General features: G+C 30.0%; 2 protein-coding genes across 2 annotated transcripts; both read right to left on the bottom strand.

Annotated features, from left to right (window-relative positions):
- Positions 1–4160: 4160 nt before the first annotated feature.
- OCT59_002685 (uncharacterized protein) lies at positions 4161–5435 on the bottom strand (the record flags this gene model as incomplete). Its single annotated transcript, XM_025333230.2, has 1 exon — positions 4161–5435. The coding sequence occupies one exon, from the start codon at positions 5433–5435 to the stop codon at positions 4161–4163; it is 1275 nt and encodes a 424-aa protein (XP_025164093.2).
- A 4995-nt stretch (positions 5436–10430) lies between these two features.
- OCT59_002684 (uncharacterized protein) lies at positions 10431–12545 on the bottom strand (the record flags this gene model as incomplete). Its single annotated transcript, XM_066145084.1, has 1 exon — positions 10431–12545. One exon carries the CDS (start codon positions 12543–12545, stop codon positions 10431–10433), a length of 2115 nt encoding a protein of 704 aa, XP_065995836.1.
- Positions 12546–12932: the final 387 nt, after the last annotated feature.

Genomic DNA, 12932 nt, shown 5'->3' with positions numbered 1-12932 from the left:
CTATCTCTAAGTTATTACAAAAAGAAACTCCATTTCAATGGACAGAGAAGCAACAGAAAGCATTTGAACACCTGAAAGAAAGATTAATCTCAGCACCTATTTTGAGGTATCCCGACTTTGAACAACCTTTTATTTTATATACTGATGCTTCTGGAACAGGATTAGGAGCTGTACTCTCTCAAAAAGATAAAGAAGGAAAAGAATATGTAGTTGCTTATGCAAGTAGAAGTTTAAATAAACATGAACAAAACTATGCTGTAACAGACCTAGAATGTTTGGCTATTGTATGGGCAATTAATTATTTTCAGCATTATTTAGGATTATTACCTTTCTCAGTAGTTACTGACCATTCTGCCCTCAAATGGTTGCAAACTTCAAAAATTCCAACTGGAAGGAGAGCGAGATGGATTATGCAACTACAGCAATATGATTTTACTATTCAGCATAGAGCTGGAAAAGCCAATGCCAATGCAGATGCTCTCTCAAGAATTAATCCAACAGAAGAACCTATTAATTCAGCTGAATGTTTTCTAGCAATTATTGGCGAAGAAAAGAATATTTATGAAGTACAAAATGATGGATATAGTAGACCACAAAGAATTCCTAAGAAATTCAACATTATTCAACCTGAATTTAAACCTGAATATTTAATTAATGAACCATTTTGGGAACACTCTCAAAGGAAATATCGATTTAATTTCTTTTCCCATCTTTATTAAATTTTCTTTTTTTATTTTATTATTTATTATTATTATTTATTTATTATCTATACAATTATCCAATTCAATTATTAACCAATTAAAACAACAAAACCTTTAATAATAATCAATCAAAACAATATGGAACTACAACAATACCAAAACCTTTATCAATATTTACAATCACAACAACTACCACCAAATTTAACAACACAACAAAAGCGCAAATTTATTAATTTTTCTAAAAATTTTATCATCAAAAATAACTTTATCTACAAAATAGACAAAAGACAACAAAACAATTTACTCAGAGTAATCAGAAACTATGAAGCAGAACCTGTTCTTTTTATGATGCATAATGATCCAACAGCTGGACATTTTGCTACAGATATAATGTTTGAGAAAATACGTTCCAGGTATTACTGGCCTCAAATGTATGAAAATATAAGAGCGTATGTTCAAGCATGTGATCAATGTCAAAGAAGGGGAAAGTATAAAAGAACAGAACCATTACACCCAATACCTGCCTTTGAACCTTTTTATCAAATTGGAATAGATATAGTAGGACCTTTACCACGCTCTAAAAAAGGTAATAGATATATTGTAGTCGCAATAGATTATTTAACAAAATGGCCTGAAGCGAAAGCCTTATCAGAAGCTACAGCAGAAAATGTTGCTACCTTTATTTATGAAAATATTATTTGTCAACATGGATGTCCTTCAAGAATTTTATCAGATAGAGGATCTCATTTCAATAATAAAATGATCGACAGTCTTACCCAGCGATTTCAAATTAAACATCATTTTTCTACTCCTTATCATCCACAAACAAATGGATTAGTGGAACGATTTAATAGAACACTATGCGAAGCTTTAGCAAAAACTGCAACAGATACTGATGAATGGGATTTATTTATCGCACCAATTTTATTTGCATATAGAACCAGTAAAAATTCTTCAACAAAAATAGAACCTTTCTTTTTAGTATATGGACGATCAGCAAAATTACCAATAGATAATGATGATAATTTGTGTAATAATTCTGATACTTTATTAAAACGTGTCAAACATTTAATTGATGATGTACCACAAATCAGAGAAGAGGCACGTGTGCAGATCAATAAATCACAGCAGAAACAAAAGGATCGACATGACGCAAAATTAAAGAAAAATATTTCTTACCAAATAGGAGACAAAGTTCTTTATTTTAATGCAGCTAAAGAAAAACAATGGTCTGGAAAATTAGACCCTAAATGGAAAGGACCATTTTACATCCATCAAGTTTTATTAAATGGATCATACAAATTAAGAACTTTGGAAGGACGAGTTTTAATAACTCCAGTTAATGGAACGTTACTTAAATTATATCATGATCAACAAAATTGGCAACCTATGGTTGTTATAAATAATATAAAAAGACTAGACGTTCAGTAAATAAGAAATAATTTTCAAAATGACTCCAGTAGATATTTTCAACGATTTAATAGAAATTGAACCAATAGAAATAATTTTTCCTGTAGATCCTGTAAATGACGAATTATCATCAGACCAAAAATTTATCCAATACTATCAATTATTACAAAGATATTCACGACTAAAAAGGAGACAATACACTTTATTTTATGCTTATAAACTTGGACAATTATTAGAAAATCAAATATTATCACGTGCTCAGAAAACTTTATTTAGATCTAGAATGACGACACACTTTTATCAAGGATGTATTAGGACCTATCATATTTTTCTTAATATAGGAGTAGAACAAATATTTAGAACAAAATTAGTAACTTTTATGATGTTGAAAAAGTTAAAGTCACAAGAATTTCGATTATTATGTGGAGCTGAATTTAGTTAATGATAATCCTTAAAATCGATAAATTAATCGTGAATGATTGACAAAATTAGAAATCAATGATGATCGACAAATCAAATTAGTTTTTATGTTGAACAAACTGATCAAAAATGATCAGCATGAATATGTGACTCAATGCCCCAGAAAATTTACAAAATTTTACGAAAAAAAAAAAAAAAAATTTTTATCATATATATATTATATTTATTATATAACAAAATAATAAAAGATGATTACATAATAGAAAAAGAAAATTATATGGAAGAAGGAGGATTACGAGAATTATCTCTATTTCTAAGCAAAACTATCATCCCTTCAGCCCTATGGTGTGCAGCATTTCTTTCCCGACGCAACCTATTGCAATTTTCCTTCAAAGCTGAAATTTGCCGACGAAAAGCAAGATGTTCATTTACTCTCTCATTTTTAAGCCGTTGAATGAAATCGTCACGTTCCTGGATATCATTCAACATAATTTCATTCTCAGCGACCAGTTGATACTGTTCGGAATTAGTAAGAGGAAGAGGAGCTTGTTGTTGTTCAACTAATTCGTCACGTGACGAAGCTTCTTGGAGTTGCTCCTGGAGCGACGATAATTGTTGTTGCAGTTGTTGAACTTGTTGTTGAAGTTCTTGCCGCACCTGAGATTCTTGAGAAGATTTTATAATCGAAAAATCTTCTCGGACTTGTACTTCCTCCTGAAGTTCTTGAACTTCTTGACGTAGTTGAATTATTTCTTCACGAAGTTCCCTGTTTTGAAGAAAAAATTCAGAGGCCACTCGAACTGCCCTTTGTGATAATTTTTGCGTTTCCTTTCCTTCTTCTTTTTCTTTCTTAGATTTGCGAACAAAAAACCGCTTATTATGGTTTTTTTGAGAACTACATTTATTTTTCTTTTTAGTTAGTCTGATACGTTCTCTTGGTGTAGATTTCTGGTTATTGTATTTCTTATATACCATGATGACGAGAAAAGAAAGGAGACGAGAAAAATCTTAATTAGGTTACCAGATTTTCAACATTTATGGAAAAAAACTTACAACAATTTTCTGATGATTTACCAGCCCATCCCGATCCCATAATTCATGATTTTCTTTTAAATTGATAATGAATTTCTTCCCAGGATCGATGTCACCCGTGTCCTGATCATTTGATGGCCACATTTGAGAAGGCTAATACCTTAGCTTTACATGGACTTTGGTTCGTGTCCCTTTCGAGGGCCTACTGTTTTGGTATTACATGGATGACCAGTTTTTTTTCATTTAATAGCGGGTTGGGAGTGAAGTGAAAAGAAAAGATAAAATTTATTTGGCTTTAATTATTTTTCGTGGGAACTCAAAATTTAGTGAGGGAGATTTGATAACGAAGATTATGGCGCAGTAAAAATCACGTGATTTAAAAATCAGATTTTTTTTTTTTTTTTTTTTAAATAGTAACGCGTTTATTAATTATTTGAATTTATACAATAAATTACATAATTAAAAGTAAACACCTAGAGCTTGAAAAATTCAAACCCTATAACTAAGTATTTATCGAACTATAACTAAATCACCTAAATCTATCGTAAAAATCGTAATAAAAATTTCACGCTATATCTAAATATCGCTAAACTAAATCTAAACTAGAGCGTTCGTTAATTTAATTGTTGAATTCCAAGATTTAGCTATATTAATACCTTCTGTGATTAATCCTTTCAATTTGTCTAACGTTACTAAGCTAATTTGTCTATTTATATTTGTATTTTTTTCTTTTTTAACTAAATTTTCTTTTGTTTTTTGTTTTTTCATTTTTCCTGGTAATATATCCTTGTCGATTTCATCTTCTACTATATCATCGTTTGCGGCTCTTCTCCTTCTAAGATCTATTTTTTTAATTTGTTCTCTTTCTTCTAATCTTTTAATTTCTTCGCATCGTGGTATCCATATTCGTTTCTTAATCTCGTCATACGTGAACATCCAAAGCTTTTTGATTAGATCTTTAACTTTTTTCTCTTTAGATAAATCATTGAATTTATTATTATAAATCCCTCTTAATAATTCCCATTTTCTGCTTTTCCCCAACAAAATATTTGAAGGACTTTCTATTATATTAATAAATTCACAATTGTAGTTTCTTAAGATATCTAGTTCTTCGGTTTGGTTAGAGTTATCCAAAACTTTTTCGAAATTATATGGTGATTCTCGTATGATTTCATCAATTGATATATCGTTATCTTCACATATCCATATGTGTTCCCAATCTTCCGTGAAGATTTTCCCACATCTTATACATTTATCTGTATCAATTTTGTTCGTGTTTCTTTTAAATAAAGTGTTATATGTGGGCAATTCTTTAAGTAAATTTTTGATTCTGTATGAGCGTTCAATTGTGTCTCTATCACCACATTGTCTTTGCGAAAATTTAACTCTATTACTAATAAATTCAAGACTTGCGATCCAGTCGAATTCGTTTCTATAATTGTACATAAATAGATCTTCTAACCTCTCGCTGTTTAAAATTTCATTTTTCCAAATTGCTAATGTCACTGCTTTCCTCCAAACTCGGAATCCTCCTGTTATTAATTTGTTATTCCAAATTAAATTATATTCATTCGTAATTAAACCTTCGTCTATTAATTCAAAATTATATTTTATCTTATCTACTATCTTATTGTTCTTTAACATTTCCTGCATCTCTTTTCTTTTTTCTTTTATGATTCTCTGTATTTTCTCTTTACCTTCGATTAATTCAATATTATTTGTTTCTAAAAAGTTTTCTAAAAATAAAAGCTCTAAATAGTAATCACTATCTATTTTCTTCCTATTACTAAAATTATTAGTAAATTCAATTATTAGTCTATTGACTTTCTCGTTTATTCCTAAAATTAATTCGCTATTCTCACTTATTATCATAATTCCTAGAATTATACATCTAAGAATAATTTTGAATTCGTTTTCGTAATTACATTCATGGCTCGCTAGTAGGATCACTTCCTCGCTCTCTTTTCCTTCGTAATTCAGTTCAAATATTTTCCATACTACATTATATCGATAAACTCTTTTACCTTTATTATTAATTTCCCATTTCTTTTTGTTTGTATTAATTAGTAAACAAAATCTTCGTTTTGTAATCGAAATCAAATTATCTTCTTCTTCGAAAATACTGTTTTTGATTATATCCAGAAAATTTTTGTCATTCGTGTTAATTATTTTGTCGATTAATTCTATTTTTTTGTTAAATGACTCATCTTTTTTATCTTCTTTTGTATACGTTCGTAACCATTCATTCTTTTTTATAATATTATTTAGAGTTTCGTACGGTTTAATATAGTCTTCTTCTTTTCTTCTATCTAAATTTCTACAGATTTCGTTTTCTATGTATATTAGATATGGATGCCAAAAGTTTCGGTTATAACCGATTATAACCGGTTTTTACCGGTTCGGTTACGGTTCGGTTTCAGTCCAAGACCGACCGGTTAACCGTCGGTTTTATATATAAAAAAAACTGACAAAAAAACCGATCAGTTAATCATATATTTCAAAAGAAAAAAATGTTTGTTTTATTAATTTTATTGAGAATACTATTAAAAATTATGATTTAGTTGTATATATATATATAGTATTCTTGTTTTTGAAATAATAAGAAAATTTATATTTTACGCGTCGATCACGTGACTTTTCGTTCCGCTGAAAAAAATCGCAAAATTGACATTACTATCGTAAAAAAAAATTATAACTTTAAGAAATATTATCAAATAAAATTATAATTAATACTTTCTAACATTAGTTCATTCAATTTGCAGTAGTTTTGCGATCGGTTTTGCAATTCGGTTTTATCGGTCGGTTTTGCGGTCGGTTCGGTTTCAGCTGAAAACCGCAGTTTTAAAACCGAAACCGAACCGAACCGACCGTTGGCATCCCTAATATTAGACATTCGTTGCTCCCCTTTTTTTTACTAATGTTTCTAAAACATCCTTGACATTTCTTCAGTTGAGGCGAATTGTTTAGATCATAACTATCTCCGTCTAGTTCTAAATGTATTCCTATTCTTTTGTATTTCTTACTCTGCGATTTTTTTTTATTAATACTAAATATCGGGTATTCTCCGTAGTCGTTCCAAGTTACAATACTATTTTTGTCCGATTTTTCATCTTCATCAAAATAGTTTATGTGAATATTTTCTTTTTGTGCTTGTCCTATAAACTCGTTTCTTATTTTTCTTACTTGTCCACTTTCGTCTGCTATTAGTTTCAATTCTAATTTTTTAAACCATTTAGGCGATTTTCCTTTCGTGTTCTTTTCTCTTTCTTTACATAAATGCTTCCATTTTAGTAAAGTGATACCGTCTGCCTCTAGGATGTCTTCTAAAAACATTATTTTTTTTGTTTTTCTTGATTGAGTACTTGTTATAAAATCCTTACACTCCATTAAATCAATTAGGTCAGTCTTTCCTCCTTTGATTCTATGGCTTTCTCTAAAATCTTTTATTTCATGATTACATATCTTAATTTTTTCGTTATTTAACGCCTTTAGAGCTGATATGATCCAATTATTTTTCCTGTAATTTGTTATTTCTATTTCTCCGGGACATCTCGAAGTCCATATATTTTTCTGTTCTTGGATCATTTTGATTTTAAATAAAATTTGTAATTTGTAATTTCCATTCGCCTGATAAAGCAAATTCTTACATATCATTTCCATCTGTAAGTCGTAAATATGTTTTATACCTAAAATGTCTTTATCATAAATTATAAAATTTGGAGTTGATCTTGCTAGGCCAGCTCTTTTTTTGATTATCATATTTATTCTTGTCATCAATTTCTCACATTCCCATTTCTTTAGGACTATGGCTGCCAGCTGATACTCTATCCTTGGTATAATAACTATATTCCAAACCGCTATGATTTGTTTTTCGTTTAATCTTTTCCAATTAAATATATTGCAGGCGTTATTGATTATTGATGTTATTTTCTTTTTATATATTTCTCTTTTGTTGTCGTATCTAAAAAATATTCCTAAGTAACGATTACCTTCTTCACTATTTGTTTTTGTGATTGATTCTCCTTTAATTAAAAGTTCTTCTTTATCATTATTTATTTTTATAAGTTCATATTTCGATACGTTTGCTTTTATGTCATTTATATTAAAAAATTGATGACATATCTCAATCATTTTTTCTAATTGTTTTTTATTTTTACTGATAAGCGTTGTATCGTCCATAAATGCCGTAACGTTAATCGATATTTCAAGTATTTCTTTATCTTTTTTATTATTATCGATTAATTTTTCCTCATAAAAGTTGTAACCTGTCTCCTCTTTCATTTCATTTAATCTACTTAAAAGCGGGTCATAAAAAATTCTCCACAGTATCGGTGACCATACTTCGCCTTGGTCGATACCGTCTTCTACATGGTATTCATCTGTAAGTTCGTTGTTTACTAGCACCCTATTAAATCTATTTAAATTGACGTCCATAACTATGTTAATAAAATTTGGTGGCAGTTTAATTCTTTCCAGGCTTCTTTTTAGCATTGTTGTGTTTACTGAATCGTAAGCTTTGGATATATCCATCAATAGTATCCATGCTTCTTTTTTGTAATTATTAGCGTCTTCTATTATTGCTTGGATGATTTTTATTGGCTCTAGGGTGCTTTCGTTTTTTAGTGCTGCAAAATTCGTATTTGTCAAAATCTGTTCTTTTGTTAAAATTTCGCCTAATCTATTTACCAATATTTTAAACCAAATTTTTCTTGCCGTTTCTAAGAGCACTATCGGTCTCGTCAAGTTTAAATCTTGATTCCAATTTGAACGTGAAGTTTTATTTATCGGATATATAAATCCTTTTTTCCATTCATCCGTTACGTTCTCTTTGGCCATGCTGTCGTTAAAGATGTTTAATAATAAATTCCTCGTTAGGTTTCCGCTTTTCTTCCAAAAGTCGTAAGTTATACCACTTGATCCTGGTGCTTTATTTGTTTTTAGGTTTTGTAATACCCTTTCTAGTTCTTCCATCCTTATCGGTGTCATTAGATTTTTGTAAATATTTTCGTTTATATCTTCATTAGGTGTATAGATCTCTCTCCACTCCGGATCATATTCTAGTTCATCTAGGTCTATTTCTCTTTTCTTTGTCCAATCTTTGTTATGTTTTAATACTTTATCTTTTATCTTTTTTTTGTCTTTTTCTATCGTGATTCTTCCATTCTCTTTTATTACTAATCCTGTCATATTAATTTTCTCTCTCTTTTTTTCTAAAATTCTATTTAACATTTTTCCTATGTCTTCTTCTAGGTACGTTTCGCGTTTTCTTATGTTTATTTCTATGTTCAGGCTATTAATTTCCACATATAGGCTTCTCATAATTTCTGCTCTTTTTGTTCTTCTTTCTTTTAACTCTTTGCGGTTTCTATATTTTCTTAGTTTATCTATCGTGATTCCGTATTCAATGTTTTTTTCGAGTCTATCATGTATGTTGATTAATTTTCCTAGTTTTACCGCGTTGTGTTTACCTGTGTCCGTTGTTCCCCATTGCTCTATTATTATTGTTTCTTCGAATTCTTTGAAATTATATTTGTATTGAAAGGCTTTTCTATCTTGCCATAATTTCTTTATAACTTTATCTGTTATCTTACTGATTCCATGTTCTATCGTATCAATTTTTTTCTAAGTTTTCGTATTCTGTGATTAATTCCTCTAATCTTTCTTCGTTTGTTTTCATTAAACTTTCGTCTCTTTCTTTTTTTGAATCTTCTTTTCTTTTTCTGATTTTAATTAGTTGTCTATTCTTTTCTTCGTCGTATATATCTACTATCGTTTTCCATATCATTTCTCGATTTAAATGTTGTGTTGTATTCTGGTCTAACGTTTCTAATCTTGTTTCTACTTCTTCTGCTATTTCTTTCCAATCTTCTTGTTCTAATTTTATGTGTCTTATTTCCTTTTTTATTTCTTTCATAAATCCAGGTTTGTTTATTCCTAATTTTTCTTTAATTTCTATTTTAACTGTTAGTGCTTTGTGATCTGTGTCGAAATCTTCTATTTCTAGTATCTCATGACTTATAATACTTTCTTGAAAGCCTTCGCTTGCGAAAATAAAATCTATCCTGGATGAATTGTCTCCACTCTTCCAAGTGTCTAGTCTATCTTCCGCTACTGTTAAACTTTCGTGAATGTTTTGTAAGCCATGATTCTTGATTGTGTTTGTTAACGGTTTTAATTTTTTCTTGTTATATTGTGTTTGTTAACGGTTTTAATTTTTTCTTGTTATTGGCTGATTCATTGAAATCTCCCAAAATTATCGTTTCATATTCTAGGTTTATTGCTTCGTTCATCCATTTTGCCAAATGTTTTTCTATGTTATTCGTAGTTGGTTTGTCGTTATTTGGATTATATATTCCTATGATTCTTATGTTTTTCTGATTTCCTTTGAATAATAAGTCGAATTTAATCACGTGACCGTTGATTGTTTCTATCTTATATCCTCTATCGTAGATATCTCTTCTTATCATTATTATTATTCCATTCTTGTTGTTTTCGTTGTTGTAGCTACTGTTAATGCATTTGTATTTATCCCAGCCATTGTATATATATTTACCTTTTGCTTCTTTTAGTTTAGTTTCATTAATTATTGCTATATCCCAGTTTTCTTTTGATAAAAATTTTCTTATATCGCCTTGTTTTTTTGTATCGTTCATCCCCCTTACGTTTATACAACCTATTTTTAGTTTGTTATGTTTTTCTTTTTTCTTATTATTTTCTTGTTGTTTTTGTTTTATGTAAGTTTTTCCTTTTTTTGTTTTTTTATTTTTTGTGATGTTTTCCTCTTCGTTCTCTTTTAAATTTTCTTCACCTACGCCTCTTTTTTCTTCATTTTCTTCTTCTGTTGTTGTGTTTTGGTATAGTTGCCGGTCAATAGCGTCTAGCCATTCGACGCCTATCATTGGAACTGTTTCCTTCATTCCAATCTCTGTTGTATCCGTTGTAGTTGTTCTTTCCATTCTCGTTGTATCTCTCTGTGTTGTGACCGTTGTTGTTATGGTTATTGTATCCATTATATCTTTGTTGTTGGTGGTAAAAACTTTGTCGGTTTCCTCTAGTCTCATCTCTGCCATTTTCTCTGTTAATGTTGTTGTTTAATCTTCTTCTTGAGTGTATTTGTTTTCCTCTGTTGGTGTAGGCGTTGTATCTGTTGTCGTCGTGATCACTGAATTGTTGTTGTTGCGTGTCATATCTGAACTTTCCTTCATTGTCGTATCTACCTTTTCTATGTCTATATGTTTCATTCCAGTTGTCGTTCCAGTTTCTTCTGTTTTCATGTGTTCTGTTTCTATTGTTGAAATAACATTCGTCTGTGATGTGGTTATTCCTTTTGCATATATTACATCTGGATCTTCCAGTCTTTCTTCCATCGTACATTTCTTGTTGAAATCGTTTGCCAAATCCATTATCATTTCTTCTTTCATTACGAAAATTATTCTGTCTTCCCGGTCCAGTCCGAAAAAACCAAGTAAAAATCTTTCCGTCGATTTTGATTTTTTTGTTAATTGCTTGTTTTCTGTCTTCATCGTTGTTGAAGTATATCTTCATGTTATATGTTCCTTTCATCCTGTTGTTGGTTTTGAACCAATATCTTGCGTTGGTAGTTTTAAGTATTTTTGAGAATGTTGTTTCATCGATTTCGTTAGGTATATCGAGTATTTCCGCCATAATTCTTCCTCGTTGTTTGGTTATATGATGTTTGTAATTCATTGGTTCGATTTTTATCATTTTGTTTTTGACTAGGACTCCCCAGGTGTTAAATAGTTCGTCCTCTGTACATTTAATGTCCATTTCTAGTTTCATACTTATCCATTTTCCATTTCCTGTTTTTTGTGTTACGTTTTTGAGTTTACCTAATTTGTCTTCTATTGCTTGGATAACTTCGTTGATATCTGTGTTTTCTCCGTCTATTCCGGTTGCTGATATGATGATTGTTTTGTTCAATTTATTTAACCATTCTAGATCTCTGAATTTTCCTATCGTTCCCAATATTCTTCCGTCGTTTATAAAATCGTTTTTCGCTGCTTCTGTGAAAAAGCCTAAGTACGTGTATTCGTTGCCGTGATGAGTAGTTCTACCTAGTGTGTTCACGTGATATTCTAAAATTTTATTGGTGTTGAGATATTCTATTATCGATTGGTCAGTTTGTCCATCCCTTATTTGGACTGTAAAAAGTCCTGCGAAATATTTCAGATCTTTTTCCGATTTTGGTTGATGCACGGACTCTTTACTTTTATTAGATTTTTCTCCCATGTTGTGATCGGCAGTGATCGCCATTGTTAATGATTGGTCTCTTGATTTTGTAAAATTTCTATTTTTATTCTCGACCTGCATTCTCGAAGTATTATTGGTGTTTTCATTTGTCTGGTGTGATGCCTTGTTGTAAACGTGGTATTTTTGGTTCATTTTCCCTTCGTCCCATGATTCTTCACTGGGTGTGTTGCTTTCTATTTCCCACGTATGTTGAATTATCTCTTCGTCTTTGTCGCTGTCCTCGTCGAGGTTGTTCATAGTTATCTTTCTACATTCATTCATAATTTTCTCTTTTTCCTGTTTTTCTATCCTTATCCTGTCTTCGTTATCTACCGCTCCTAGTTCGGTTTGTATTTGGTGCGCTTTTATCGATGTATTTTTGAAATAATATTCTTCTTTGATGTTCCATTGTTCTTCTTTTAGTCGGGCCCATTCGTTCATTTCTACAGTTTTTTGTTGTATCATATCGTTTGTTGCTGTCTTGTAATCTTCTATGTATTCGTTAAATTCTTTTGTTCTTTGGTTGTTAAAGTGTCTTAAGCATATCGTGATTATTCCCCTAATAAAACAACCTAATATTTCGTCTTCTGAACCCAAAAATTGTGCTATCTCTTTGTCGTTATCGGTTATTTCCATTCCCGCGTTTTGTATTATTGCTCTGCGCTCTTCTTCGCTTTTTTTTGCGTATCCTTCTAGGGCTACGAAGTCTTCTCTTGACGGTGTTATACCCATATTTCTAGTAAATTTTATTTTGCTGCGGATTCTTATGAAAATCGATTTATGCAGGAGAGAGTTTTTTTTTCGATTTAAAAATCAGATGATTAATTAGTAGATCAATCATTATGTAATCAAATAATTTTGTAGATCTGATTAACGTTACAATTGTTATTTTTGTTATTTATATTATTTATGTTATTTTTATTATTTTTATTATTTCTTTTATTTATTATATTTATTTTATTTACTTTATTTATTTTAGTTATATTATTTTCTTTATATTTTATTTTTATATAAATATCTTTTGATTTTTCTTAAGTTAAAGTGTGTGTGTCAGTGTGTCAGATAGATAGAAAATAGATAGTATAAGTTAGGGATTAACTTGTATTAACTATTTAATAA

Source organism: Rhizophagus irregularis, chromosome 11, assembly GCF_026210795.1.
Source record: "Rhizophagus irregularis chromosome 11, complete sequence".
Lineage (NCBI taxonomy): Eukaryota > Fungi > Glomeromycota > Glomeromycetes > Glomerales > Glomeraceae > Rhizophagus > Rhizophagus irregularis.
The sequence above is the reverse complement of the archived record's forward strand: the minus strand, read 5'-3'. Positions and strand labels throughout refer to the sequence as shown.